The 24,019-nt window shown below is 34.5% G+C and overlaps 1 protein-coding gene across 6 annotated transcripts in view; it reads left to right on the top strand.

Moving 5' to 3' along the window:
* Positions 1 to 22,675, top strand: part of Atad5 (ATPase family AAA domain containing 5) — a 61,359-nt gene extending 38,684 nt beyond the window's left edge. For 3 of the 6 annotated variants that reach the window (XM_046424020.2, XM_046424018.2, XM_058572517.1), the window contains 9 exons: positions 4,388 to 4,564; positions 5,175 to 5,308; positions 5,827 to 5,920; positions 7,381 to 7,445; positions 14,482 to 14,662; positions 18,865 to 19,046; positions 19,369 to 20,222; positions 21,024 to 21,182; positions 21,289 to 22,675. In XM_046424020.2, the coding sequence (XP_046279976.1) occupies positions 4,388 to 4,564; positions 5,175 to 5,308; positions 5,827 to 5,920; positions 7,381 to 7,445; positions 14,482 to 14,662; positions 18,865 to 19,046; positions 19,369 to 20,222; positions 21,024 to 21,182; positions 21,289 to 21,367 (1,925 nt within the window). In that variant the 3' untranslated portion in view covers positions 21,368 to 22,675. Of the gene's footprint in view, positions 1 to 4,387; positions 4,565 to 5,174; positions 5,309 to 5,826; positions 5,921 to 7,380; positions 7,446 to 14,481; positions 14,663 to 18,864; positions 19,047 to 19,368; positions 20,223 to 21,023; positions 21,183 to 21,288 lie in introns of those variants that run through there. The other 3 variants (XM_046424019.2, XM_046424022.2, XM_046424021.2) reach the window with 3 other exon arrangements.
* Positions 22,676 to 24,019: the final 1,344 nt, after the last annotated feature.

Genomic DNA, 24,019 nt, shown 5'->3' with positions numbered 1-24,019 from the left:
CAATCAATCAATTTTTTTGTGTGTGGTGCTGAGGATCAAACCCAGGGCCTCACACATGTGAGGCGAAGCTCTACTACTGAGCCATAACCCCAAACCCCGCCCAACACATATGCTTTTAACCAATAAAGGCTTTTTGAAAAGCATATCAATAGTATCATAATCAGGTCTAACAAAATGCAATATATTACTTAATATCCTCTAATATACTGATTTTAGTTTCCTGTTGTTCACATTGTTTGTTTAAATCAGGATCCAAACAAGGTTCATATCTTATATTTAGTGTTTTGTTTTGTTTTTTTTTAATTGTTAATCTCCTTAACAATTCCCTGACCCATTATTTTCATGTTGTTTATATGTTGAACAGCCTGTCATTTGCCATAGGATTTCTCGTAGTTTGGACTTGGCAATGATTGTATCCTCACACTGTCAGTTAACATTTTCCTCTTCCCTATGTTTCTTATAAATTGGTGGTTAGATAGTGGGGCTTGATTAGATTCAGGTCTGTTTTGTGTGTGGCATATGTGAATAGGTAGGCTTCTACTTCTTATGACATAGCAGCAGAACACACATCCTTCTTAGTGATATTGAGAGTAATCAATGAATTCAAGTATTTTCATTCTGACCCATATACCATAACCTCCCTTACCTTTAGTTAATGGTACTTTAGACCCACTAATGATCTTTGTCTAATGGAATAATTATTGTTAGGGATTTTTAAATGATGATATTGTAATTCTCTCAGCTTTTTTGCATTTATTAGTGGGAATTCTGAGAAGCACTATTCTTTGTCAACTATTTGGATACTTTAAAATATAGTTCATAGATATAAACTATATTTTAAAATGGTTCTTTTTTATTTTTCTGTACTGGGGATTGAACTTGGGGATGTTTTATCACTGAGGTACATCCCCAACTCCCTTTAAAAAAATTATAATTGTAGATGGACAGAATGCCTTTATTTTATTTGTTTATTTATATATTGTGCTAAGAATCAAACTGAACCCAGTTCCTCACACAGATGCTAGGCAAGTGCTCTGCCATTGAGCTGTAGCCCCAGCCCTTCACATCCCTTTTTAATTTTTATTTTGAGACAAGGTCTGACTAGGTTGTTTACATCCTCACTAAATTGATTAGGCTGGCTTTTTGTTGTTGTTCTTGTTCTTTTTAGTTATATGTGACAATAGAATGTATTTTGAGGGGGGTTGGGGTAGAGCGTTTGACTAGCATGTGTAAGGCACTGGGTTTAATCCTCAGCACCACATAAAAATAAGTAAATAAAATAAATGTAATGTGTCTATATACAACTACAAAGAAAAAGAAAAGAATGTATTTTGACTACTATACATGCATGCAGTGTAACTTTTCATTCTTGTGGTTTTACATGATGTGGAGTTACACAGGTCATATATTCATATATGAACATAAGAAAGTTAGGTCAGATTCATCCTACTTTCTTTCCTACTTCCATTCTCGGTCTCTTCCCCTTCATTCCCCTTTGTCTAATCCAATGAACTTCTCTGCCTCCCCACTTATTATATGTTAGCGTCTGCTTATTAGAGAGAACATTGGGCCTTTAGTTTTTTGGGTTGGCTTATTTCACTTAGCATGACAGTCTCCAGTTCCGTCCATTTACTTGCAAATGCTAAGGCTGGCTTTGAACTTGCTATCTTTCTGCCTTGGCCTCCCATACCACTGGGATTACAGGCATGTGCCATCATGACCAGCTCTTTCTTTTATTTTCTTGTTCTTAGAGTAATGATATTCTAGCAACCTCCAAATTGACCAAGGAGGTTTTTTTTTTTTTCTTGGGGGAAGAAGGGTTGGTATTACTATGAACTCATGGATTTTAACATATTTAATGTTTTGCAGTCCTTTGTGTTCATTATTCATTGCAATTTTTAAATTGTTTTCTTTATCACTAGGTTTTTTTTTGTTGTTGTTGTTTTTTCTTTTTTTCTTTTTTTGGTACCAAGGATTTAACCCAGGGCACTTCACCACTGACCTACATCCCAGACTTTTTTTTTTTTTTTAATATTTATTTTTGGGCTGGGGATGTGGCTCAAGCGGTAGCGTGCTCGCCTGGCATGCGTGCGACCCGAGTTCGATCCTCAGCACCACATACAAACAAAGATGTTGTGTCTGCCGAAAAACTAAAAATAAATAAATAAATAAATATTTAAAAAAAAAAAAAAAAAAAAAAAATATTTATTTTTTAGGTGTAGATGAATACAACACAATTTTTTTTTTTTTTAATGTGGTGCTGAGGATCGAACCCGGGCCCCACCCTTGCTAGGCCAGCACTCTACTGCTGAGCCACAATCCCAGCCCCCCAGACCTTTTTTTTTATATTTTATTTAGACACACTGTAATTCCTTGTATATATATTTTAAAATGGTTCTTTTTTATTTTTCTGTACTGGGGATTGAACTTGGGGATGTTTTATCACTGAGGTACATCCCCAACTCCCTTTAAAAAAATTATAATTGTAGATGGACAGAATGCCTTTTTAAAATAACCATTTTAAAATATATATACAAGATCATTACTTGTTTCAAAAATATGTATTTCTTTGGAAAAGAGTGTTTTCCAAATTTTCCGTTTTCCAACTCACTGAGTTGCTTAGGGCCTCGTTAAATTGCTGAGGCTGGCTTTGAACTCACAATCCTCCTGCCTCAGCCTTCCTGGCCCCTGGGATTACAGGCATGCACTCCTCTGTCTAGCACTTGTTTTAATTTATTTGATTATGATGTTCGTTGGTGATTTTCCACATATTTTGTTTGTTTGGGGGTGTTGTGATTCTTTGATATATGGGTTGATAGTTTTCAGTAAACTTGGAAAATTTCAACCATTATTTCCCGAAATATGTTTTCTGTTCTCCACCTTTGGAAACTTAATTACAGATATCTTCGACTACTTGCAGTTGTCTCACAGCTCAGTGATTTTTATTTTCTTGGTAAAGAACCCCCAGGTGCTTTACCCCACTGACCAATATCTCCAGTCTTTTTTTTTTTTTTTTTTTATTGTTATTTTGAGACAGGGTCTCCTAAGTTGCTGAGGCTGGCCTGGAACTTGCGATCCTCCTGCCTCAGCCTCTCTAGTCACATCACTGTGCCTGGCCTCTCTGATGTTTTGTTCATTTTTTCAATCTTCATCCTCTTTGTGTTTCAGTTTGAATAATTATTACTATTTACTCAAGTTTACAGACCTTTTCTCCTGCAGTATCTAATATGCTTTCAGTGCCATAGTGTAGTTTTCATTTCTGTAATTTTTTTTTTTTTTTTGTGGTGCTGGGGATCAAACCCAGGGCCTTGTGCATGCAAGGCAAGCATGCTACCACCTGAGCTATATCCTCAGCCCATTTCTGTACTTTTTATTTGGGTCTATTTTACTCTGATGTGTTTCTACTTAACATGTACTCAGTCTTTCCAATAGTTTTTTTTTTTTTTTTCATTTGTTCTTTTTAGATATACATGACAGTAGAGCACATTTTGACATATTATACATACATAGAGTATATAGGTTTTTTTTGTTGTTGTTTTTTGTACTGGGGATTGAACCCAAGGTTATTCAGCCACTGAACCACATCCCCAGTCTGTTTTTATTTTTTATTTTGAGACACAGTCCTGCTAATTGCTTAGGGCCTCACTAAGTTTCTGAGGCTGGCTTTGAACATTCCATTCTCCTGCCTCAGCTTCCTGAGTTGCTGGGATTACAGGTGTGTGCCACATAGACATAGAGGTTTTTGAACATAAGGAGTACAATGACAGTAACTATTTTAATATTTTTAATCTATGTATATCTATTATCTGTATTGTCTCTGGTTTGGTTTTTCAATTGATTGTTTTTTCTTTATTATGGATTGTATTTTTCTATTTCTTTGGATAGAAAAAGAACATATGCTCTGGAATTAATGCCTTGGGGCTTCTGGGGGTAGAGATCAGTAATTTATTTTTTTAACTCTATCCTCCAAAGCATCTTTGGAAATATATATTTCTTGCTTCTAAAGTCAATTTACAATAGGGATAAGCTGAAGTTGAACAATAAAATTTATGTTCCATTGTCATTTTTTCCTCTATCCTCTTCTGACCTCAAGCAAATGTTGAGCAACTCACTAAAGGGATTGTGATCATTACTTGTTTCAAAAATATGTATTTCTTTGGAAAAGAGTGTTTTCCAAATTTTCCGTTTTCCAAATGGTTGGTTTGCCTTCTCTATGTGGGCATAAGTAACAATATAGTGATTTTTTTTTACTGCATTGAGCATTTGAATGTAAGAATGAAAGAAAATTTCTGTATCTTTGATTTTTACCTGATAAGGAGAAATATACAATCTTGCTACCTGTATAGTTTTAGAATGTTTATCCTTAAACACAGTTTGTTTTGTGCAGAAAAATTAAACTCTCCTAAGAAAGTTGTTACTTCACCAAGGAAACTTCCTCCATCATCACCAAAAAGTAATGGGCAGAAGCGAGGAATTCCCCCTAAAACTTTGGCAAATTACTTTAAAGTATCTTCCAAGTCCAAAAATAATGAAGAAATAGGAGAACTTCTGGAAAGTAATAAAGGTAAATCATTAAATTGACAAATAAACTTGGCTTTTTATTTTTATTATTTTAGTTGTCAATGGACTTTATTTATATACGGTGCAGAGAATCAAACCCAGTGCCTTACACATGCTAGGCAAGTGCTGTACCACTGAGCCACAACCCTAGCCCAAACTTGGCATTTTTAAATAATAATGGTCCGGATACATGAAAATATGCAGATATTTCATGAGTTCCTATTGCTGTTATTGAAAGCTGAATTATACTGAAGGTTCTACATATAGAAGTTCTGTTTCAGTTTTTTTTAAATGTATATTTATTTTAGTTATAATGGACCTTTATTTTATTTATATATGGTGCTGAGACTCAAAGCCAGGGCCTCACACATGCAAGGCAAGTGCTCTACCCTGGAGCCACAACTTTATTTTACTGGCTATTTACTTGAGGAGCTGTTTCAGGAACCACCTCAAGTTCAAGGGCAATCTATGTAACTTAATATGATCATCTCAAAATTTAAAAAAATAATAATGAAAAGGACTGAGGATGTAGCTTAATGGTAAAACACTTGCCTAGTATGTGTAAGCCAAAAATGTTGATTTTTGCCTAAAATAGCAATATTTTATTTATTCAGGAATTAAAAATTCTTTGGAACAGAAGCAAATTACTCAGACTAAATCTGCAAGTGTACCTAATTCAAACGTCAAAGAATTTGGAGCTGAAGAACCCAACAGGAAAAATGCAACATCTCTTATTCTTTTTGAGGAGGTAGGCTTACAGAGGTACAACATTCATGACATCTTGGTAAAAATTTCTTTAAAAAGATACACACACACACACACACTCTCTCTCTCTCTCTCTCATTCCTCCCATGGTGCTGGGGATTGAACTCAGCGTCTTACACAGGCTAGTTAAGCGCTCTATCACTGAGCTCCATCCCCAGCCAATCTATTTGATTAAAGCAAATGAAACTGTAATCTCTTGAATTTTTTTAGGAAGATAATTAATGCAATTCAATGTTACTAATTATTTAATGATCATAGAAATTATTCTGACCTTCATCTATCCACTTACAGGTGACTGCATTTTTTTTGGTTTTAATGTTTAATATTTGATAATCAAAAAAAACTTTATAAGATATAAGCTTTCATCATGGGCTGACAATACTTTTTTAAAAATTAATAAATTTTGTCTCTCACAGGCGTATAGTATTTTTACTGTGTATACATAATTGAGATCTAGTAAGTATTTTGTTACTTGTTAATATTCTAATAAATGGTTTGTAGGTTGATGTCATTTTTGATGAAGATGCTGGTTTTTTGAATGCAATCAAAACATTCATGGCAACAACGAAACGACCTGTAATCCTTACTACAAGTGGTATGTAACAATGATTTTAGTACAAAAAATTACTTTTGGTTAAAATGTTTAGGAAAGCCTCTAGTTTTGTTCCTTCAAAAATTAGTTGACTGGTCCACACAGTGAGGTGTACCTATAGTCCCAGCTGCTCTGTAGACTGAGGCAAGTGGATATCTTAAGGATTCTTCAAATTTGAAGGAAAAAAAAAATTGATTTGCAACCTTCAGTAATTAAAAACTATTATTTCACAAATAGCGATGACTTTTTAAAAATAGGTACTACATTGGATAACCATGTTGAGTATTAGATATTTAGTAAGCTGATCACAGCCTGGAACACAGATAGATTTATGGATTAGCTAGTGTTACAATAGGAAAAAATATCAGATCATTTTCTTTCTTCTTCATTGTATCTGTAATTAGATCAGCAGACCTCATTTTCTAGTCCTTTCTACAGTTACTTAACATTGAATTTAAGCCCCTTATGACACTTCCAATATGGATTATTGCACATTTTAGCTAAAGTAAGCTATCATCAACCTAACAGAATCTCCTTTCTCGGGAATTAGCATTGCATAGTTTTCAAAACTCGTACAATTTCCTTTCTTTTAAAAAAAATTACAAATATTATATTTTCATTTTTGTCTAATATTTTTCATTGCATTATTCAGGAGACTAGCTCTGCCATAGACTTCTAGGAAAATGTGTATGTTTTAGATTTTACCTACAAATTGATGGCCCATTTAACAGTGATTGTGTTCTAAAAATATTTATAAAAATCCTGTTCATCATAAGGTGGTAGTTTAATTAAAAGATCATAATTACTTTAGGTCAAGATGGAAAGTTAGTTCCATAAGGATCAGTGATGTGCATGGTATTATTGTTTAGTAGACTCCCCTTACCTGCTGAGGATACTTCCAAAACCCCCAGTGGATACCTGAAATATCAAGTAGCACTGAGCCCTATATAATAAGTTAAATTTATAAGTAAGCACAGTAACAGATTAACAACAAAGAATCAATTAGAATAATTACAACAATATACTGTAAAAAATTACTCTTTGGACTTTGGGACCATTATTAAGTAAAATAAGACTTATTTGAATGCAAGCGCTGTGATAGCCACAGAAATCAATTTGATAACCAAGAACTAAATGACTGACAGAAGGGAAGCATATACAGCATGGATATACCTAATGAAGTGATGATTCATCTCAAGCAGGATAGCTTGAGATTTCATCACATTACTCATCATGTCATGAAAATTTAAAATTTATGAATTGTTTAGTTTTACAGTTTTCTACTTAATATCTTTGGATCATCATTGACTGTAAGTAACTGAACTGCAGAAAGCAAAACCATGGCTAAGGGTAGACTACTGTACTTTCATTATTAATGAAATGTTTAATATTTTGATAGACAAGTATAACTGGGAAAAGTTACTTACTGGTGTTAATGTTTAATTTTTTTTTTTTCCCTGTAGATCCAACATTTAGTTTACTGTTTGATGGCTGCTTTGAAGAAATCAATTTCAGTACTCCTTCTCTGGTAAGTTTTGAATTTTGATGATCATAGATTATACACCATAATTATGTGAAAGTGATTTCTTATTAAATTTAGATATCATAATTTAAAAATGTGTTTGCTAAGGGATATATTACAACTTTTGTTAGTTTTAGGGAACTTCTGGCTTTTTTTTTTCCTTAAAAAAAGATTTCTAAAAAATAATTAAATTTTTTCTGTATTCAAATGTTCATTTGGGTTACCCCCCCCCCCCATAATAGTACCTAATTAAGGGAAAACATAAATATAGTTGAAATTTGAACTTTCTTAGATGTACTGTTCAATGAATGTTAACATATGTAAAAGCCCCCAAAAATCATCACTGAGATCAAAATATAGAACACTTCCATCACCTTCTAAACTTCCTAATGGCCTTCTGGTCAGCATGACCTTCCCAACTAGAAGTAACCATTATTCCTTTTCTGGTTTTCTTCACTGATGAACATTGCACTTTGTTTATTTTTTCTTTTAACCTTTGGAAAAAAAAATTCTTTAATTTTAAAATGACATACATTGAAATTGACTTCTTTGGGTGTTATGTTCTATGATCTTTAATACCTATATAGATTCATGAAACCATTACTACAATTTGGATACAGAATAATTCTCTCACCCCATAAAACTTCTTCATGTTAATGTCTATTAATTGAGATTAGTTTTGAAATTTCAAATAATAGGAAACAAACATTAAGCAACCTTTCGTATCTAGCTTCTTTCATTCAACACCAGGTTTTTTGGATTCATCCATGCTGTTCTGTTTGTGGAATTGTTGAGTCATATGCAGTAGGTATTTGTTTAATTGTTTTTTAGAGTCTGCCAGATAAACCAGGTGCAATGGTATGTATCTCTAATGCTAGCAACTCAGGAGGCTGAGGCAGAGGATGGCAAGGCCAGCCTGGGCAACTTAGCAAGATCCTGTCTCAAAACAAAAATTATTATTTTTTTATTTTTTAATATTTTTTTTGAGAATTTTAATATTTATTTTTTAGTTTTCAGCGGACACAACGTCTTTGTTTGTATGTGGTGCTGAGGATCGAACCCGGGCCGCACGCATGCCAGGCAAGCGTGCTACCGCTTGAGCCACATCCTCAGCCCTCAAAATAAAAATTAAATAGGGCTTGGGGATATTGCATAATGGTTGAATACCCTGTTTTTAATTCCAGTGCTGCCAAAAAAAAAAAGAGAATCTGCCAAATAGGTCTGTGCATGAGACTTGCAGTTATCAGTCTTTTTTTAACTTTAGCCACAATGATGTTATTCATCTGTGTTTGTGTTCATGTGGTTTTTGTTAATTACTTTATTGAAAAATAATTTACATAATAGTAAAATTTATTCAGTCTAAGTGTATTGTTCAATGAGTTTGACAAAATGTAGCTATTGGACATGTGCATCAAGATTTGAACATATTTTAAGTGTGATGTGGTAGCATACATCAAGTAATTCTAGCTATTTGGGAGGTCCATGTGAATTCTGGGCCAATTTGGACAACACAGTGAGACCATGACTTTAAAAAAAGAAACAAAAGTCCTTTTGAAATAGGATTTCTGTTAGAGAGTGAATGTAAATGTCAGCACACATTGAAGAGTTAGTCACAAGAATGTACTTGGGAAAATATGTAGGAAAATAGATATCAATATATAAGTTAGGAGATCAGACAAAGTATAAAGTGAGTGATAGGATTAGAAATATTTTCAACAGGGCTGGGGATGTGGCTCAAGCAGTAACGAGCTCGCCTGGCATGCGCAGGGCGCTGGGTTCGATCCTCAGCACCACATAAAAATAAAGATGTTGTGTCCACCAAAAACTGAAAAATAAATACTAAAAAAAAAAAATTCTCTCTCTTTCTCTCTCTCTAAAAAAAACGAAAAGAAAAGAAATATTTTCAACAGGGGGGTGGTTGAATATATAATCTTAGGAAGAAACAAGTATGTAGTTACCAATAGGATTGAAATTTGAAAGCATTAGGCAACGTAGACATGGATGTTTTTAGTAATCCATGCTCTCCTTAAATTGAGGCTTTGGTAGAATCTTAAATGTGGGCTTTGCATTAAAAAAAATAAAATAAAAAAAGGAACAAAATGAACATCACCTCAAAGATTCCATTGTGTTTAGACCCTTCCCCTACTCCTAAGCCCTGTCAACTACAGTCTGTTTTTCTGTCACTGTAGTTATGCTTATTATAGAATTTAATGTAAGTGAAATCTTTTTCTTTTTTTTTTTAAACCAGGGATGGAATCCAGGGGCACTTAACCACTGAGCCACATCCTCAGCCATTTTTATATTTTATTTTGAGATAGGGTCTCATAAAACTTTTTTTTAATATTTAGTCATGTAATGTGTCCTTTTTTTTTTTTCTTCTTCTTTTAAATTAGCAGTGTTCTATCATATGGATGTACCTCAGTGTGTTTATCATTTCACCTGTTGATAGACATATGGGTTACTTCTAATGAAGTCATTTTTTTAAAAATTTTTAATTGTAGATGGACATGACTTTATTTTATTTATTTTTATGTGATGCTGAGGATCAAACCCAGTGTCTCAACATGCTAGGCAAGTGCTCTACCACTGAGCCACAACCCCAGCCCCCAAATTTGTTTTTTATGGAATTGTTCTAGCTATTGTATGTCTTATTCATTTCTCTCTATTAATTTTAGAAACAGCTTGTCAACTTTATAGTTTATTCTAGGTATTGCATTATATTTACAGATCAATTTTTGTAAAACTGACATTAAACAATATTGAGTCTTCTGATTCATGAAGGGAGGTATTAATTTCTATAAGCAAGGTTTTATAATTTTAATTGTACATACTTTGCACATATTTTGTTAAATTGAGTCCTTGGTGTATCAATTTCTGTTACTATAAGGAAATATCTGAAGTTATGTAATTTTATAAAGAAAGGAGGTTTAATTTAGCTCCAAATATGGAGGTCCAATGGAATAGTGCCAGCTTCTGCTCAGCTCTTGTGAAGGCCTCATTGAAGATGGCACCACAATGGCCGGAGCACCTGAGCTATATCAAATAGCTCCTGCAATATGGAGAAAAAAATCAACAGAGTGAACAGTAAAGTATAGAGTGGAAATAAATTTATCAACTATCTAATAAGGGCTTAAGAGCCAAACCATAAGGAATTCCTACAACTCAATACCAAAATAAACAACCAGGTTTTTAAAATGAGCCAGTGACTTGAATAAACATTTCTCCAAAAAATAAAAAAAAAAATACATGTGGCCAACAGGTATATGAAAAGATGTTGATTATCACTAGTCATTAGGGAAATGCAGATTAAACCACAATATGATATCATCTCACACCTGTTATGATGGCCATTAGCCTTTCTACTACTTATTATTCAATTATTTGATGAGGGAAAAACATTAAAACTTGATCTTTGATTATAGATTTATATATAAATATATATTAATTTTTTTTAGTTATTGATGGACTTTTATTTATTTATTTATATGTGGTGCTGAGGTTCGAACCCAGTGCCTCACACGTGCTAGGCAAGCGCTCTACCACTGAGCCACAACCCCAGCCCTGGATTTATCTATTTTTATTTTTAATTCTATCAGGTTTTGCTTCATAATTTTTTTGGGGGGGGGCAGGGGTGATGGGCATCTAACCCATGGGCACTTTACCACTGAGCTACATTACCAGCCCTTTTCATTTTTTTATTTTGAGACAGGGTCTCACTAAGTTGCTGAGGCTGCCCTTGAACTTGTGATCTTCCTGTCTCAGTCTCCCAAGTCACTGGGATGCTTCATAGATTTTAAAGCTCTACTATTTTATGCATTTATATTTGGGATTGCCATATTCTCTTGATCAGTTGATTTTATCTGATTTTTTCTGATTTTAATAGCATACAATACTATTATGAATATAATTCCTTACATTTCTTGTATCTTTTTAATATTTAAATATTTTTAATATTTTTAGTTTTCTCATTTCGGTCTATCATCAATTTCAAATTAAATTCTGTGATTGGCATAGAATAGTAGTCAAAATTTCTCTTTTCTCATGGATTTCCACTGGTTCCTACCCTTATTTACTGAATATAATCTACTTTCCCCCATTTAATTGCTTTGGTATATTAAAAAATAATTTTAGTTCTGTACACACATGTCAGTCTCTTTCAGGATTATTTATTTGGTTGCACCGATGTATTTGTCATTATTGCCAACATACTTTTGCTTTCTTTAAGACAGAGTTTCACTCAGTCTGATCTCAGGCTCCTGGACTCAAGAGATCCTCTCACTTCAGCCTCTTCCCTTAGTACTAGGATTATAGGTGTTTGCTACCACACCTGTCTTTACCATATTTCTTAATTTTGATGACTTTATAGTTAATGTTGATATCTGATAGTTTGTTCCCGAGTCTGGTCATTCTTCAAGTTGTTTTGGTTTTTCTAAGTTCCTTGCTCTTTCTTTTTTAAGTATTGAGGCTTGAACCCAGGGCCTCAAGCATGTCAAGCACACATGTGACCACTAAACTTACCTCTAACTTGTTTTTTACTTTAAAAAAGACTGCCAGAGCTGGGTCTGGTGGCACATGCCTATAATCCCAGCAGCTCAGGAGGCTGAGGCAGGAGGATAGCAAGTTCCAAGCCAGCCTCAGGATAAACGAGGCACTAAGCAACTCAGTGAGACCCTGTCTCTAAATAAAATACAAAATAGGGGGTTGGGCCTGTGGCTCAATGGCAGAGCACTTGTCTAGCATATGTGAGGCACTGGGTTTGAGCCTTAGTGCCACATAAAAATAAAATAAAGGCAATTCTGTCAATCTACTACTACAAAAACAAAAACTTTTTTTTTTTTTTTTCAGTCCAAAACAGTGCTGGGGATGTGGCTCAGTGGTTGAGTGCCCCTGAGTTCAATCCCCAGTACCCCCCACCCAAAAAAAAGGGGATGAGGATATAGCTCAGTGGTTAAGCACCTCTGGGTTTAATCCCTGATACCAAAAAAAGACTTCCAGCATTTTGATGGGAATTATGTTACCTTCATAAATCAATTTGAGAGAAAATTGGCATCTCAATATTGAATTTTTCAGTTAATGAACATGGTAGAGTTCACCATTTATTTATCTTTGATTTTTTTTAAACAGTATTGGTGGTTTTTAGAGGCATAACAAACCTTTCTTTAAACTTATTCTTTGGTATTTCATGTTTCTAATGCTCCTGTAGACTTTATTCTTTGGGGGGAAAGTGGGAGGGTCCTAGGGATTGAGTGGATCCAGGGTGCTATACCACGGAGCTACATTCCAGCCTTTAAGTTTTTCACTTTGAGACAGGGTCTCACTAAATTGCTGGGGCTGGCCTGGAACTTGAAATTCCTCCTCAAGCCTCATGAGTAGCTGGAATTACAGGTGTGTGCCACCATTATTGGCAATTTTACTATCTTTAAAAAAAAAAAATCCTTATCTACCTATTCCAATATCTGTATTATCTTGTGTTCAGTTGCTCTTGATTACCATGTCTCTAAAGTATTGGTTATTTTTCTAATTTTCATGTGTCTGTTTAGATTTTCCTCCTGGACTTTGTGAATGATATTATGGATACCCGGATCCTGATAGTTCCTCTGAACAACTATTTGCCTGCAGTTTATTGCAGCACAAATTTGTGCTTGGTCCCTGTAGTTTCAGTTGGGCTGTTTTTAGAGAGGCCAGATTTGAGTCCTGTTGGCTAGAATTTCTGTTTCTTTACCTTCTGGATCCTTTCCTCTCTTTCAAACACTGATATCATTCCAGACTTTGTCCTCCGGTTCTTTAAGTCAGTAGCTGGGAGTTGCTCTCTGAATTTTATCCACCCTGCTGCAGCATTCCCTCAAAAATAATTAAAGGGGTAGAGGGGATTCACCCAGGGCCATTTAATGAATCCCTCTTCAGTTTTCTCTACTTTTGTTCACTGTCTTGTACTTTCAGGTGGCTAATTTATTTGCAGTTAATTATAAGTTTATAGTTATTTACACAGGCCAGGTTTTCCTGGTATTCACTACTCCGATATTGGATATAGAATTCCCAATTTATGGTAAACATAAATCCCAGAAGTATGCAAGAGTAAATGTATATTTGTAGAATAAAGGCAAACATTTCAAAGGGATATTTTTTTTACTTGCCTTATTTAGTATAGTGAAAATGCAATAATGGTTTATGAAATCTATGAAATTTAAGTACAATTTATTTCTTTTAGTTTTCAAGGTAAAAAATTTTTTTCCATAGGAAACAATGTAAAGAGAATTGTACACATATATATGTCCATATGTGTACACACATATATTTTATAAACCATACATACTACTGGAATACTAAATAAAATGAAAGAATTCTTTTTGTCTGTTAACTCATAACAAATAAAATGTTTTAGATTTTTCCCCTTTTATTTCTTATTTACGTACATATATATTTTTTATTTTTCCTTTTTTGAAGTTCCACGGATTGAACCAAGGGATGAAGTACCACTGAGCTAAATCCTTAGCCCGCTTTATTTTTTTTATTTTGAATCAGGGTCTTGCTAAGTTCCCCAAGGTGGCCTTGAATTTGTGATCCTCCTGCCTCAGCCTCCAGAGTAAGCTAGGATTTTAGGTACACACCACACACCTAATACATATATGCTTTTATGCACTTGTTGATAGTTTCCTAATTGCAGTTTTAAAAAATCATGTTTTTCAGTGTTGTTATAGTATTCATAATTTTGATGGCTATGAAATATTCTCTTGAGCTATACCATTACACAATCCTAAGGGTTTTTCAAGATTTGTAAAATGTGTTCAGATTGGAGAACCTTCTATAAAAGTTTCCTGGCTATCCTGGATTATATACAATAAATAGAAATAGTATATGTATATATGCCTTTCATTTGGTATATTGCTTTATGTGTTTTAGAGCAATTTCGTTCTTTAAAATATTGTGAACTATAGCAAAATTTCTTTTAGATAATGTTTAGATTTATTATTGCTGTATTTCTTTCTATTAATTGCAACTAACCATGTTTCTCTTTCTCTCCCACTCTGTCCCTGTTTTTAAGCTAAATGTTGCCACCTACCTACAAATGATATGTTTAACTGAAAATTTCAGAACTGATGTAAAAGACTTTGTAACCTTGTTAACTGCAAATGGTTGTGATATCAGAAAAAGTATCCTTTACCTACAATTTTGGATTAGAAGCGGAGGTGGATTTTTAGAAGAAAGGCCATTATCTCATTGTCGTAAGTCCATATGTTATATGTTATAAGAGAAATTTCCATTATGAGACTGTCTGTCTGTATTATGTATTATGTGGTTGTACTAGAGATTTAACCCAGGGGCACTCTACTACTGAGCTACACTCCCAGCCCTATTTTTACTTTTATTTTGAGGCAAGGTCTTACTGAATTGCCAAGGCTGACCTCAAACTTGTGATCCTTCTGCCTCAGTCTCCAAATTGCTGAGATTATTAGGCATGCACCACCACACCTGGCAGGACCTAATTTTAAAATATATATCAAAATATTTAAAAGACTAAAATTTTTGACCATTTTAACCCTCTAGTTATCATGCTATTCTTCAAAATACATATACATATCTCAGCTTTGCTCATAAGAAGTTTTGTGAACTTTACAAGTAAGTGATTAAGATTATTAAACTGATCCTAGAAACAGATCTTCTCCTGCCTTTTCTCTCCTTTCTGTGTAACCTCCAAAATTCAATCTACCTCTTTGAACTTGTTTCTTCATCTGGAAAATTAGAAGTTTAAGCTAGATAATCTGTAAATTGCTTTTGATTGTGTAGTTGTTCTAAGATTTTAAAAGTAACTGGTTGTAGCTCAGTGGTAAAGCACTTGCCTAACATATGCAAGGACTTAGATTCCATCTCCAACACTGCAAAGCAAAAAACAACCCCCCCCATTTCCTACCTCCTCAAACATTTGATTGTTTAATTTTCTAAACTGTTATTTATATGTTTATAAACATGTTTGGTATAAAATAAATAGAATTATAATTATTACTTAGCAACTTCCTTTTTTCACTTATTAAAGTCATATTGGTGGCTAGGGTTGTGGCTCAGTGGTAGAGCACTTGCCTAGCATGTGTGAAGCACTAAATTCAATTCTCAACACTGCATATAAATAAAATTTTTAAAAAAGGCATATTGGTGATGTCTGTACATCAGTGTATATAGATACATCTCATTCTTTTTATGTGACTATTGTAAATAAGCTTCCTTTTAGCTTATTTAGTAATCTGTAATTCTATGTTTCCCAAGAACTTTGTTTCAGAAGTGCTTTTGTTTCTTATTGCTTTTCAGTCTTCATTGTGACTTAACTCAAAGCACAGACACTTATTGAATACTTTCTCTGTGCCAGGTGCTGTGTTATCATGAGTAAGCCATGTTTCTTCCCTGAAGAAGTTGCTAGTTTGTGCTTTCCATGCTCCATAGACACTGTTATGTAGGTTCAGATTCTGATCTGGGAAATACATATTTAAGTAGAACCAAGATGAAGTTCTATAATATTAATGCCCTATAATTTTTTGCCTCTAATAAGCTCAGAATTTTTACATATTGTTTTTTTTCAAAGTAGACATACCTCGATGTTTAATTCAATGTAAGCTGATAGCTTTAACTATTTCTCAAAAGGTAAATATAATAAATAGAAAATGGGAAACATCCTGGTATTAAAAACAAATGAGTTGGGGCTGGGGTTGTAGCTCAGCTGTAGAGTGTTTGCCTAGCACCTGTGAGGCACTGGGTTCAGTCCTCGGCACCACATATAAATAAATAAAATAAAGGTATTGTGTCCACTTACAACTAAAAAAAATATTTTTAGGGGCTGGGGATGTGGCTCAAGCGGTAGCATACTCTCCTGGCATGCGTGCGGCCCGGGTTCGATCCTCAGCACCACATACAAACAAAGATGTTGTACCCGCCGAAAACTAAAAAATAAATATTAAAAATTTAAAAATATATATATATTTTTTTTTAAAAAAAAAATGAGTTAATAATAACAATTGCCATGCCACTCGATATAAATTGCCATACCCAAGAACTTTTTTTTTTTTTTTTTTTTTGGCAGTACTAGGTATCAAGCACTGGGCAAGCACTATACCACCCCCTTAAGAACTTCAGAAAGCACTGGCCAGGGTTGGGGCTCAGTGGTAGAGTGCTTGCCTAGCATGTTTGAGGTACTAGCTTCAATCCTCAGCAACAAATAAAAATAAAATAAACATATTGTGTCCACCTGAAACTAAAAAAAAAAAAAGAAGAAGAAGAAGAACTTTAGAAAGCAGAATCTAAGTATAACACAGTTTCTTTGAAGATCTTACATTTTCATTCCTGCTTTTAAAGAAACACAGAGACTGCCCAAGGTGGTAGTGTGTACCTATATTCTTAGTTACTCAAGAAGCCACGACAGGAGGATCTCAAGATTAAGGCCATCGTTGGCAATTCAAATATATATAAATAAAATTATTTCTCTACTACCACTTTTTTTTTTAGTTGTAGATGGACATAATACCTTTATTTTATGTATTTATTTCCATGTGGTGCTAAGGATCAGGTAAGCACTCTGCCACTGAGCTATAGCCTCAGCCCCTTCCTCTACTTATTAAAGGTAGCACCCATTAGACCTTTATATCTAATCATATATAATATTGCTACAAACTTAGCAAAGTTTGTACATCATATATATATATATGATTTTATATGTATTGTTATGTTTTTGTTTTGTTATTACTGTGCTGGGCACTGAACTAGGGCCCTATATGTGTTTGGCAAGTGCTGTACCACTGAGCTACACCTCCAGCCTCCTAGTTTTTTTTTTTTTAGATGTTGATGGACCTTAATTTTATTCATCTGTTTATATGTGGTGCTGAGAATTGAACCCAGTGCCTCACACATGCTAGGCAAGCGTTCTACCACTAAGCCAAATCCCCAGTCCTAGTTAATTTCTTTTAAGTAAATTTTTGGAATTTTATTTTGCGAGGAGGACATATTGAGAATTAAACACAGGTCTCACACATGCTAGGCAAGCACTCTGCCGCTAAGCTATATCCCCAGTTCTAATCACGGAATTTTTTTTTTTAAGAGAACTTATTTATTTATTTATCCATTGCTTGCTTGCTTATTTATTTATTTATAAATTTATTTGTTTATTTGCTTTTTGGTTTATTTATTTATTGGTGTCAGGGATTGAATTCAGGGGCACTTGACCACTGAGCCACATCCCCAGCCCTATTTTGTATTTTATTTAGAGACAGGGTCTCACTGAGTTGCTCAGTGCCTCACTTTTGCTGAGGCTAGCTTGGAACTTGTGATCCTCGTGTCTCAGCCTCCCGAGCCGCTGGAATTACAAGCATGCACCACCTTCTTTTTGTGGGGGTGGTTATTACCAGGGATTGAACTCAGGGGCACTCAACCCCTGAGCCACATCCCCAGCCTATTTGTATTTTATTTAGAGACAGGATCTCACTGAGTTTCTTAGTGCCTCGCTGTCGCTAAGGCTGTCTTGGAACTTGCTATCTTCCTGCCTCAACCTCCCAATCCCCTGGGATTATAGGTGTCTGCCACCACGCCCAGCTGTGTATATTGATAGAACTAGATTACCAGTCTTTTTCATTCTCCCCCCACTCTTTTTTTGGTACTGCAGATTTAACCTAGGGGTGCTTAATAACTAAGTCACATCCCAAGTCCTTTTTATTTTTTGATTTTGATACAGGTACTCATTAAATTGCTGAGGCTGGCTTTTGAACTAGTAGTCCTCTAACCTCAGCCTCATGAGTTTCTGGGATTACAGACATTGTGCCACTGTGCCCAGCAATTTTCAATCTTTTTAATCTTACCAGTTTAAAAGGTGAAACATGGACAGTATTTAACTTTAAATTTGCATTTCTGTGATCACTAGAGAAATTGCACATCTTTTTCCCCCTTGTAGTCCTAGGTTTTGAACCCAGGGCTTTTTTCATGCTAAGTAGGTCCTCTGCCACTAAGCTACAACTTCAGCAGTTTACATTTTATTTATTGATTGATTAATACTGGAGATTGAACCCAAGGGTGATCTACCACTGAATTACATCCCCAGCCTTTTTTACATTTTGAATCAGGGTCCCAGAGAGTTGCCCAGGCTGTCCTTGAACTCGTGGTCCTCCTGCTTCAGCCTGCCCAAGGATTACAGGGGTGCACCACCAAACCTTCTATTGCATGTCTTTCATGAATTTAATAGGTAATTTTTACCTGATTTTTTTTACCCATTCAGTCTTTGCACTTTTTGAGTTGTATTGAAAGCCATCATCACCTTATTTGATGTAGGTATTCTCTTGAAAAATTAAATGCATATATAGAAAACAAAGTGGAATATGGGTCCAAAGAGTGTCAAAGCATCTAATTGTTTGATAAAATTTGTTTTAAATATGTATAGCTTTTTCTTTTATTGTAGGAGGAAGTAGCAGAAATAAACAACTAGCTTGCTCTGAAGATGGCCCTGCTTCCAAAAATAACACTAGAAATACCAAAAGCAATCATGTGGACCTTCCCAAATGTGACACTGGCTGTGTTGAGACCTTGTTTGGACTCAAGAACATTTTTTCCCCATCTGAAGACTTATTTTCATTTTTAAAGGTATTTTAATGTGTATTTGGAATGTTACATTTATATTCCTTGTCATCTGTAAAACAACAATTTCAGAGTAGCTGTTAAAAGACTTTTAATTATTGAATTGGTGTATATTACTAAATATTAGAACATTTAATTTCTCCAAATTAGCAGTCTAAATTTAGTTTTTAGACTCAGTTCTATTTTCATGTATTAAGTGGAATCTAATAAAATTTTAAGAGGTAAGTGACTAAGTATTTAAAGATAGAAAACACTATATTTATATCTGTAGAAAAACATTCAAACTATGTACTGTTATAACATTTCTGTATTCAAAATTGCTTTTCAGCACAAAATCACTACAAAGGAAGAATGGCATAAACTCATCCAGCTTCTTACAGAATTCCACATGCAGGATGTAGATTTTTTATATAGCAATCTTGAGTTTATTCTACCATTACCAGTTGATATCATTCCAGAATCAAAAACCATTTGTGGCTTATCAATAAATGTGGATGCCAGTGCAGCAAGGAGCATGAAGTGTCTTGCTAGGAAATGTACTGAAGGAGAGCGGCCATTGAATAAGTCACAGAAAAAGAAACATAAGAAAAAGATCGTGACACTAGATGATAGTGATTTATTTGACAATGACTTGGACTTTTCTGAATTTATTAACCTATCACCTGCATCTTCCTCAAATTTAGAAGAAAACAAGACCAGAGACAGCAGTTCAGGGACAAAGAACCTGAACAATAGTTTAGAGTCTAGCATTGAATCTATTCCTCATCCTCCTAAAACACCAGCGGGGAAAAAAAGTTCTGTCCTTGTCTCTCATTGTTTAAATTCTCTCACTGAGTTTATGGATAACATGTCCTTCTTGGATGCCCTTTTAACTGATATAAAGGAACAGAAGGAACTTGGGAAAAATGACTTTCGTTGGACAGATGGAATGGTTAAAAGTGGACTTTGTGATGAGTTTAGTCTTGAGAGTAATGATGGATGGACTTCTCAAAGCTCTAGAGAACTAAAGGCAACTGCAGAAGCTCTTACCTTTACTAAATGTTCTTCTACTATTTCAAAAGCATTGGAATCCTCCTTGAATTCTTGCAAGAAATTAGGAAGAGATCCAACCAAGGATCTTACTTTTAGTGTTTCACAAAAGCACAATAATGTATGCTTTAGTCAGTCAGCAATTGATTTAGAGTAAGTCTTCTTTTGCTTTTTATTTTTCAGATAAATGACAAAGGGGAAATAACTCATTTATTTATTCTTACTAATTTTAAAATGCTGGGCTATTGATCATGTTAAGTCATATTAATAATGTAGCTTCTGGGCTGGGGTTGTGGCTCAGTGGTGGAGTGCTCGCCTAGCCGTGTAAGGCCTTGGGTTCGATCCTCAGCATCACATAAAAATAATAAGTAAAATAAAGGTATTGTGTCCAACTACAACTAAAAATTAAATATTTTTTTAAAAAATAATAAAGTAGCTTCTAATGAAAATTAAGAAGACCAGAGTGATTTCTAAGGACGATTAGGGTGGGCTAGATTTGAAAAACCCCTAAGTGACAGGGAAACACGTTTGCCAGATAGCAGATAGCCATTAAGATTTTTAGTAAGAGCTGGGTGTGGTGGCACATACCTGTAATCCCAGTGGCTGTGGAGGCTGAGGCAAGAGGATTGCCAGTTAAAGCCAGCCTCAGCAATTTAGCAAGGGCCTAAGCAACTCAGTGAGACCCTGTCTCTAAATAAAATATTAAAAAAGGGCTGCAGATGTGGCTCAGTGGGGTTAAGTGCCCCTGAGTTCAATCCCTGGTACCAAAAAAAAAAGTAAAAATTGAAAAAAATATATATGTATATATTTTTTAGTATGTATGAGAGTAATTAATGACAAGAAATTAATCTAGAAGTATCATCCAGTATAGATCAGAGGCAGAAAAACTGGTTAAGTTTGCAATTGTTATTTTTATTGGGCATTAAAAAATTATGTATTACTTTTAATTTCCAGCAGTGCTTGGAAGAGGATATCAGTCATTAAAAGTGTGTTTTCTAGTCGATCTCTTCTGAACCTGGGTAATAGACAAGCTAGTGTAATTGAATACCTGCCAGTTCTCCGCAACATCTGTAGGATTGAGAAGCTAAAAGAACAAGGAAAAAGTAAAAGAAGGTAAAGGCTCTATAAAAAATAACATTTTAGAGAGCTATTTCAGGATTAATAAATATTCTCAAGAGGTGAAAATGTTAACTTATATTTTTCTTTGTAATTTTGACAGGTTTCTGCACTATTTTGAAGGAATTCATCTTGACATTCCAAAAGAGACTGTGAATACTTTGGCAGCTGAATTCCCTTAATATTCTCCATTAATGTCTTGTACAGATTATGTGGTCCTTTAGATGCATTTTTGTATTATGTTGATTTTCATGGAAGAGTTTATTTCTCTTAATGTACATTTAAAACAGACTATTTGTATTTTTTTATTGTGCAAATATTTAAAGTGAAAAAGTTGGATTATAAATTGTATATATGATCATAGTTTTTTTCTGCATTTTTGTATAATCTAGTTTTGCTTTGTTGATGTTGTTTTGTATGTGACTGAGCTGTTTATTGGAAGTAGAGTTCACTAAGATACTTCTCAAGATGTTTCAATACAAAACTAATCTATCATCTTTCCCTTTCCTGTTACCTGTAATCCATCCCTTTACAAGTGTCAGTGTTCTGTCAAGTTGTAAATATGAAGCACCTAAATGGTAATCTTTTTAAAATAAGTTTACACAATACAGAACATAAAATTATATATGTAATACTCAACAATTAACTTCCTAGGAAGAAAATTATGCCTCATTTTCCAAAAACATAAGAACTTCCTGGTGTTTTTATCTAGTATACTCCTTCAGCATATTTTACCATTGAATATTGACAAAGTAAAATCAACATTCTAAATTATAGTTTTCTTAAATTATTTTTAGGACCCCCACATGGGTGCTATCTTCTATATTTTGCCAACTCAAATCATTTGCTTTGTAAATTTTTCTTACATTTTATATATCTATTTTGGCCAAGCTGGGGTTCTACCATAAGGTTTCTACATAATAGCTATTTCTATTTAATGTTAAAGTTTGTTTTGTTTTTGCAGTGCCGGGGATGGAACCCAAGACCTTAGGTATGCTAGGCAAGTGGTCTACCACTGAGCTACATCCCCAGCCCGATTGTTTGATAAGGAGTCTTGCTATGTTGGCCAGGCTAGCCCAGAATTCATAGGCTCAAGCAATTGTGCTTCAGCTTCCAAACTAGCTGGTATTGTAGGCACATGCTACCATGCCCAGAAAGGTTGATTTGGCAGTGGGGAGGGAGTATATATTTTTATTTTAGTGATAAGACTTTAAAATATCCCATCACTTGAGATCATTTTGCAATTGGATAATCAGGTGTGTTTAAAATTGCTGTATCTATATTTCAAATGTTTATGTTAATATTTAGAGATTTTAGCTGATGAATTGTATTTTTAACTCAAGGATCCTCATTTTATAGTTTTTAAAAGCATAGATGCATACCTGTTTACAAATGTATATGAAGATGTTTTTACCTTATTTGTTCAACGTACCTCTTCTTGTATTGATTAGTACCGTGATCTAATTAAAGGTTAAAGACTTTACATAGTATTATGTAGGAGTTCAAGATGTATTCATCTTGGTAAATGTGTATATTTGTGGTGGGTCAGATATAGGCTGTATCCTACAGATTTATTCCTGCATAGGAGAAAATAAGGTGTTCTGAAGCACTTTTTTTAATGGTACGAAGGATTGAACCCAGGGGCACTTAACCACTGAGCCATACCCCAACCTTTTGAGACAAGGTCTCGCTGAGTTGCTGAGGCTGGCCTTGAACTTGTGATCCTCCTGACCCAGGCTTTAAACGTTTTTGGTTTTGTTTTTGTTTCATTTTTTTTTCTTTTAGCTGTAGATGGACACAATACCTTTATTTATCTATTTTTATATGGTGCTGAGGATCGAATCCAGCACCCCATGCCTGCTAGGCAAGTGCTCCACCAGTGAGCCACAACCCCAGCCCTCTACAAAGCTTTTAAGTGCACTCACTTATCCATTTTTTTTCTACTGAGTTCCGTCATTAGACCACTTACCTGATAATTTTTTTATTAGAAAGTGATAATTCTCAACAATTGATGAACCAAAGTAGAGTAACTCCATAGGAACTACATTTAAGTCATCCAAAATAAAGAAATAAATGGGAATATTTTCCTCCCTATTAGGGAAATGGTTTATTTATTTATTTAATGGTGGTAGGGATGAAACCCAGGGCCTCATACGTGCTAGGCAAGTGCTCTAGCACTGAGCTACGTCCCCAGCCCCTTTCTTAAAACTAATAAATTCCTCTATGATTTAGATTCACTTTTGTGATAAAAGTAATCAAATTTTGATGACTTTTCAATACTTTGCATATTATCCTATGAATGTCTAAAGCTGACGTTTTCACTTATACTTATTTCCAGAAACATGTGGGAGAAGAATGCCACATTTGTGGCATGAACAACTGTGTACATTGTAAAACTATTTGCTAGTAGAAAACAGCGTCAAGGGTGATGATTTGAAAGAAGAGAGACTGATCTTAGTGAGTCACGTTTAGTTTATGTGCCTACATTTCTAAGGGGAGATGTGTAAGTACATAATCACAAACATAAATGTGGAGACTTACATGTGACTGGCAAGAGTATACACGACTCCAGGCAGCTGGAGGTGCTGATGAGGCAGGACTTCTACTTCTTTATTTATTTATACACATACTTTTAATTATTTGAAATTTTTTCCCAAGAAGCATATTTCACTTTTTATCCCCCAGTATTAGGGATTAAACCCAAGGGTGCTTTACCACTAAGCTACATCCCCAACCTCTTGTTTTGAGATAGGGTTTCACTAAGTTAGGCCAGATAGGCTGGCCTTGAACTTGCAGTCTTCCTGCCTTACCCTCTCAATTAGCAGAATTATAGC

This window comes from Marmota monax, unplaced genomic scaffold (genome assembly GCF_021218885.2).
Source record: "Marmota monax isolate L192 unplaced genomic scaffold, Marmota_monax_Labrador192_F-V1.1 WCK01_AAM20220418_F8-fsc00296, whole genome shotgun sequence".
NCBI classification, from domain to species: domain Eukaryota; kingdom Metazoa; phylum Chordata; class Mammalia; order Rodentia; family Sciuridae; genus Marmota; species Marmota monax.
The sequence above is the reverse complement of the archived record's forward strand: the minus strand, read 5'-3'. Positions and strand labels throughout refer to the sequence as shown.